General features: G+C 38.4%; 1 protein-coding gene across 2 annotated transcripts in view; it reads left to right on the forward strand.

Annotated features, from left to right (window-relative positions):
• The window catches only part of GOLM1 (golgi membrane protein 1), an 87,819-nt gene extending 81,809 nt beyond the window's left edge, over positions 1-6,010 (forward strand). For both annotated transcript variants that reach the window (XM_063454983.1, XM_063454982.1), the window contains exons 9-10: positions 2,211-2,336; positions 3,980-6,010. In XM_063454983.1, the coding sequence (XP_063311053.1) occupies positions 2,211-2,336; positions 3,980-4,053 (200 nt within the window). In that variant the 3' untranslated portion in view covers positions 4,054-6,010. The remainder of the gene's footprint in view (positions 1-2,210; positions 2,337-3,979) is intronic.
• Positions 6,011-7,322: the final 1,312 nt, after the last annotated feature.

The raw sequence follows: 7,322 nt of genomic DNA on the forward strand, positions 1-7,322 counted from the left end.
ATCATTATGTGCCTCCGCCATTTCATCGAGCTTCGTTTCGATGTGCGATGTTCTTTTCCCTATCTCTTGGACATCCTTGCGGAGGGAGTCCATATCGTGCTTCCAAGATCCGATGAGCTTGCGGGATTGGGTCTCCAGTGCTTGGGTAAGGTAATTAGTTGTTAGGACGACCCCCTGTTCAGGCATGAGTTGTGCTGCATTTTCATCTCCGGTACTCTCGTCACCATCTTGGTTGGGCGGCAGTAGGCCCGAGTGCAGAGATTGAAGCTTGGGCTGGAAGAAGCTCGATTTTTCCGCCTTAGCTGAGTGCTTCTTGCCTTTATTGTGCGACATCGTCGGTATCAAGGTCAAAATTGTGTTCTGTATGGTAGGATTAGCTTGGATTGTCTGCCCGTTTGCCGGAGGTGAGGATTATGCGTCCATCTTGTCCGGCAGTCGGCCACGCCCCCTCTAAGCGCTCTTTTATGCTGGTTACCTCTGTCCGTACTCCAGCTAGGTCAGACTTCCACACCTCCCGTAGGTCCAGGAGAAGCTTTTTAATGTCGCCTTTTGTGGAGGGTGAGTCATCTGAGTCCGACGCTTATGACCCATATATTTCGGCGGTCGAGGTTGCGGCCTGGGGGTTCTCCCCTTCTATGGATGAGTCGGAATTGCTGGCGCTTCGGGGCCTACTCAGTGCCATTTTAGGCTGCGGAGGCTGTTTTGGCCTTTTGAAGGATCGCCTCATATCAGATTGGTAGGAACTCTCCAGGTGGGTGTTTTTTTTATTCCTCCGTCCCATCTCTCTGTTGTGGGGTTTAATGCTGGTTGTAGCTTAACTTCCAGGTATTTGCTCTTCTTTTTGTGGCGTTTAAAGTCTATTTTGAGTTGGTGAAGCAGGAGCTCCACATAAACACGTCTGATGTGCAGCTCGGCTAGCCACGCCCCCTCAACCTAGAACCTTTTATCAAAATAATTATCAGGTACATTTGTAGGCATTCTGTGTTGTTTTTTCTGAAATTGTGCTCAGAACATGGGTTTCTTATGACTTTTTTTTTGTCTACAAAAGCAGACTCTCAAGTACTTCTATGTAGGAGTTGTTTATGCAGTTCAGAAGCTAAAAAAAGAAAATAATCCAAACAAATATTTTGAGAACTATTTTCACTTATAGTACTTGTAGGTAAGCATTGAGGTTTAATATCTAAATCAAAAGAACATTATTTAAAAATTGGCTTTTATTTTGGGAATTAAAGAGACACTATAGGAACCCAAACTACTTCATCTCAATGAGGTGATCTGGATGCCATGTCCCTATAGTTGAAAACTTTGCTGCAGAAATGGTAATGTTTACATTGCAAGGTTTAACCTCTTAAGGACACATGATGGACATTTTCTGTCATGCTGACCTTTTACTTCTGAAGCTGTGTCGTTAAGGGGTTAAATGCCTCTAGTGGCTGTCAATCTGATCATCACTAGAGGCACCTCCGCTATTTTTATCAGTTGGTCTCATATCTGAAGATGGGTGATCTCAGCCAAGGAAGCAGGATGGCTACATAGAGAGCAGCCTGGTGCGGGGAGAAGGTAATACAAGTTTGTGTTTGTAATGTGATATTGTTCCTTTGAGCCTGGATAATGTATGATCTTTTTTTGTGATATACTATTACCTATTGGTGACTTTGTGATGTTTAATCCATCAATCAGTCAATACCAGCAGACATCTTAAGATGAGGACTTTTCAAAAGTGTTAGACATCCTGAAGAACAAACCAAAAGTTAAAGCCCACAATATATCCACAAATGTCCGGATATTAAATGTACCAACGTGGTAGCAAAATACATATATTTATTCCAAATGACACACCTCTATTAATGTCCAAATCAGTAAAGTGTTGTGACTTCCAAGTCTGTGCACTTGCACATAATAACAAATGTTAAATCAAGAATTTGTTCTGCCTGGTATTTATATCATTTCTGTTGCCTTTTTTTTTTTTGGCTTTCTGTTTAAGGTCGATGTGTGTGCTAGTGTTTCCTTTGGCACAGGTGTATTATTACAATCCACCCATGCCAGGCTTATCTGTACATTTATCACCTACATTATATTTTGTTTAATTTATCAACAGTCATACTCTCCATTTTCAAGCATAAATTCCGAACAGTGAATGCGGACTAAATCAACAAAATTGCATTTGCAAAACAACATTTGCTAAGTATAGTTTTTTTTTTTTTCCACAGTACCAAACCAGATTGGAAACAATGATGGTAAAGATGCACAGGATGATTATAATGGAGATGAGGGCAATGTAGCTGAGCCGGAGGCAGACAAGCAAGCACAACTGGAAAACAATCAGAACTTAGTCGGTAGGTTTGCCATGTCTCTTACATCTTTTGCTTAGCTCAAGGGCTTGCTGATCAGCCAGTACGTGTGCTAGTTTCCATTTTGGTTGCTAAACTGGTGATTGATGACTGTGCCTCCATACTTGCAATTACCTTATCCAAGGGATAAAAAAAGGTTGGTTATTTGAATTACAATGTTCTTAGACTTTAATGCTTAATACTTTTTTTTACAACTTTCTTTACTGTGGAATAAAACTAAGAACTATTGTTAACCATCTTGCATATAATACATCTTGCCTTTGATCTTGTACTAATTTACGTCACAAGTGGGCTGGTATTTAATTGTTAAAGGGACACTATAGGCACCCAGACAACTTAAAGGAAAACTCCAGTTGTTTTCCTGGCACTGCAGGTTCCCTCTCCCTCCCACCCCCCAATCCCCAGTTGCTGAAGGGGTGAAAACCCCTTCAGTAACTTACCTAAGGCAGCGACGATGTCCCTCGTCACTGCTTCCTCCTCCGCGCCGCTCCTCCCTCTGACTCCGTCGGCCGGTGGGCGAGACTGATCCCGCCCACCGGCCAGGGAGATCTAATGCGCATGCGTGGCAATGCCGCGCATGCGCATTAGCACTCCCCATAGGAAAGCATTTAAAAAAGATTTTCAATGCTTTCCTATGGGGAATTGAGCGACGCTGGAGGTCCTCACACAGCGTGAGGACGTCCAGCGACGCTCTAGCAAAGTCTTTGCTATGAGTCAGGAAGTGCCCTCTAGTGGCTGTCTAGTAGACAGCCACTAGAGGTGGAGTTAACCCTGCAAGGTAATTATTGCAGTATATAAAAAACTGCAATAATTACACTTGCAGGGTTAAGAGTGGTGGAAGTTGGCACCCAGACCACTCCAATGGGCAGAAGTGGTCTGGGTGCCTGGAGTGTCCATTTAAGCTCATTGAAGTGGTTTGGGTGCATAGACCCAGATCCCTTAACACTGCAAAGGTAATTATTGCAGTTTTTAATTCCACCTCTAGTGAACTCCACCTCTAGTGAATAACCATCCAGACTTTTGCGTGGGTAGGCAATTTTTGATCGTCTAACTGTCGAAAGACGTCCTCGTGATATGCACGAGGACATCCAGCGTCATGTAAAACCACATTGGAAAACATTATACATGCTTTCCTATGGGGGAAATACTTACGCGAGTGGATGCAGAACCTGATCCAGCACCAAGAGACATCGGCGATGGAATCAGGTAAGTGACAGAAGGGATTTGAAACAACTTTGTTTTGCTGGCACCATAGTTTCCCTTGTTTGCTGTGTGGACACAAAATATGTTATTGAAGACTTTGACAGGGTTATCTTCTAAATTAGGAACTGTAGAAAATTGACATGGGAATTGCCAAAATAGCAGATGGCTTAAAAAAAAAAAAAAAAAAAATCTGCATATCAACTTGTCAGTTCTGCACAATTGCCAGTTAATGGAATGTCCCATGGGGGTGACAAATGGTGGATATGTTGATACTGTCCCCTGTGTACCAAAGGTTGGTGAAACCTAGGTGTAGATCATACAATTCATTAACATGGTTAACAATATTCAAGGCAATGAGTGCTCATCCATACAGTACAATTAGTACTTGCGAACAATAATTTATTTCATTTGTCTTCACATTTTAGATCGCAAAGCAATGGATGCTAAAAAATTTGTTCAAGAAGGAGACGACAACCGCGATCCAAATCTAAAAAAATAAACTATTTCAAACACTTGTGAGAAACATGAATTGTTCTCAGTCAACTGACTGAACAATGCCTTTAAAGAAAGGCCACTGTCTATGGGACCAGATGAAGTAGAAAATGCACGCTCCAGCAAAACTTGAAGACAAATCTCAATTCCTTTAATTCAAGAGATTCCTTTTATCCACAAGACACCTTGCAGCTTTAAGAAAGACTTAATTATAGAAAAATGTAACATTCATTTGACTATTTTTAAATCATTAACTAGAATGTGTGATATTATTTTTTAGTGAATGTAGGCTTTAAAAAAAAAAATAAAAAAAAACTGCAGTGCAATTTTATAGTAAAAAAATATGTACAGGACGGGGTCTGTTGTAATAAATGTATGTTTACAGATTAAATAACATTTAAATCCATTCAGAGCAGTTGAAAATCTAAATATTCCCATTAATATTTCAAGAGAGTAACTTTTTAGGTTTAATTGGGTTAGGTAATCATGCAGATCTTACACTTCCATTTGTGGGGTAATATAAACTTGCCTTCCTTCTTGTTTAATGACTCGGTTTTTAAGAACTTAACTTATTTTAGAAACTGGTAACATCTAAGCGACTAGTTTCAGACAAATTTAATTAATTTTTTACCCATGTAGTATTCTTTGTAGGAGAACTATTGTTCCAGATAAAAGCAATGAGTCCAATTTAATTGTAACACAGTGCTTTAATATGTCATTTTATTTAATGGTTTAAGAAATAGGCAAAAACCATGTCCTACTTCTAGTATAAACTGGGATAGGACAAAGTGACGTATGTGACATAATTCTCGTAAACATTGCTTTGATGAAATTATTGTCAAGTCTCATTTCTCTACCTTGTCAAGAACACACGCAAATGCTAATTAGATGGACACGTGTTTTACTTCTACAAAATACTTGGAAAGTGGAAACAATGAAAAATGTAGTGCTTTTAATGATTTATAATGAATTACATTGAAATTGACTAAACACAGTAAGTATATATATATATTATTTAAGAATGTATTTTGGTGTGATTGTAGGTTGCACTTTCAATTTAGTCAGGATCTTCAGAACAACTCTTGAGTATGACACACTTTTTGTTACTGTGTAGGGAATTAGAAACTGTGGTCCACCAGCTGTAATTGACCCCCAAGAGGTGAATAACCAAAGATTAGGCAAGGGTTTGTCCAATATAGATCACCTAGAACTCACTTATCCACCACTATTTTTTTGAAAAGGTTTATGGATATTCTAGCTCACTAACAGCTAGAGAACTGTATTTAACAGTATGGAACAGTGAAGAATCGGCAGGGGCATTTCAAACAGTTAGTAATATTAGTGAGAATGCTGAAAACACACACACATCTCTCTCTCTCTCTCTCTCTCTCTCTCTCTCTCTGTGTGCCTTAAAAAAAATAAAACCAATTAAAATAGCCTTTTTTGTAGATTAAAAATAAATTGTTACTTTGAGAATGTCACTATAATCTGTAGACCAGAGGCAGGATTTTTCTACTGTTAATTGATTAGATAAAATAAAAAAATAACTTATTGACTCTTAAAAGCAAACTCACAATGCAATTTCTACATATAAAATGCTAATCACAGAGGTAGATGTTTTATAACATTTGCAAGAAACATGCAGATATCTGGTACATTCGTTTGATGTATTTTTTTGCCTTCTAACATTTGATTGTAAAATTAATGTCAGAATGTTTGCCAAACATTTAATACCTTAGCATGCTTTGCATAAATGTTACAAAAAAAAACAAACAATCCTCAATCACTACATAGTCTAAGCTTTTAATTTTTATCTATGTGGGGCAAGAAATTGGATATTTTTCTTGGGATTGGTACTGTTTGTATCCACTTGGCTTAAAATTGTACATTAGAAGTTCTGTTTTAATTTATGTCATTTGTTTTGTATTTTCTGAACATATTTGATTACATTTCTTCAAAAACTATTTTGTGTGTTTTGTCCTCTGTGTCTCCTCGGTTTTATAATGAACATTTAATTTTGCTTATGAAGCATTTTTTTTTTTTTTTTTTAAATACGTATGTCCATTTTACATTTTAAGTAGTCTGCTTACAGGAAATATTGTTACAAAAACAACCTTTGACCTCCACCACAATATGAAATATGTCAAAAAAATACTTTATAATTTAAACAGCTTTCCACAGATGAAGAGAGAAAATTCTTAAAGCGGGTATATTGAGAGAAAGAACCAAAATCTTGCTCAGATGCTAACTCTCAAAAACCAGCCAAAGGTTTACCCATACATAAAATAAATAACTCAAAAAATAGGGGCATAGAGTTATAATTGTTAAAAAATAGTCTTTAATGTTTAGGCACTAAAATAGTCTATAATGGTATAAGACACTTAATACTAATCTGTGAACCAGTGATACAAAAAATAAAAATAAATAAACTGAAAAAATGTGCAAGCTTTCCACAGATCACTTCCCAGGTAGTAATCTTGACACAACCATAAATATATACAACACAAAATCTAATAAACCTGATATAGTCTAAAAGAAAATACATAAACAAAACATAATGTAATACAATAAGGTAAAACAAAAACCGCACTCACTGCGATAGATTGCACTCACAAGAGTATAAAATTAAAAGAGCTCAGATGTAGTTGGGGGGGCTATAATCCCCTTCTCAGATCTGTAGTCACCACTGTTAGTCAGGAAACCAACCAGGACTCTGAATAGTTGGTAACTTGAAAAGCTTTTTATTGTAGAAATAAAATAACAAAAAACTTAAAACAAAACTGGTCCCAAACAATACTGTTGTAAGTTATTTTTCGTTTCCAACATAAATGCTAAATTGGGAATATTTAGAACTCATTAGGTTGACATTTGTAACACTTATGTGTTCCTGGCATCCGGCAACCAAATCTCAGCTGTGGTGGGTAGGTGTAGGTGGGTTTCCAACTCTGCCTTTTGGTACCATAGTGATGTACAGACAAAACAGGCAGATTGTAGACGTTAACCAACACTGGACGTACAAATAAAACAGATGGGACCTGAGCTCCACACACCTTCTCCTTAAGGACCAAACTTCTGGAATAAAAGGGAATCATGACATGTCACACACACGGCCGGCCTTAGGGGTGTGCGAGCTGTGCGGCCGCACAGGGCGCCATGTAGCAGGGGGCGCCGTGCGGCCGCACAGCCGGCTGGGATTTTTAATTTTTTTTTCAAATTTGCAGCGGGGGCAGAGCTTACCATGCGGCGGGGGCGGAGCTAAAAGCGCCGGAAAACTGC

The sequence above is a fragment of the Pelobates fuscus genome, chromosome 5, assembly GCF_036172605.1.
Source record: "Pelobates fuscus isolate aPelFus1 chromosome 5, aPelFus1.pri, whole genome shotgun sequence".
NCBI lineage: Eukaryota > Metazoa > Chordata > Amphibia > Anura > Pelobatidae > Pelobates > Pelobates fuscus.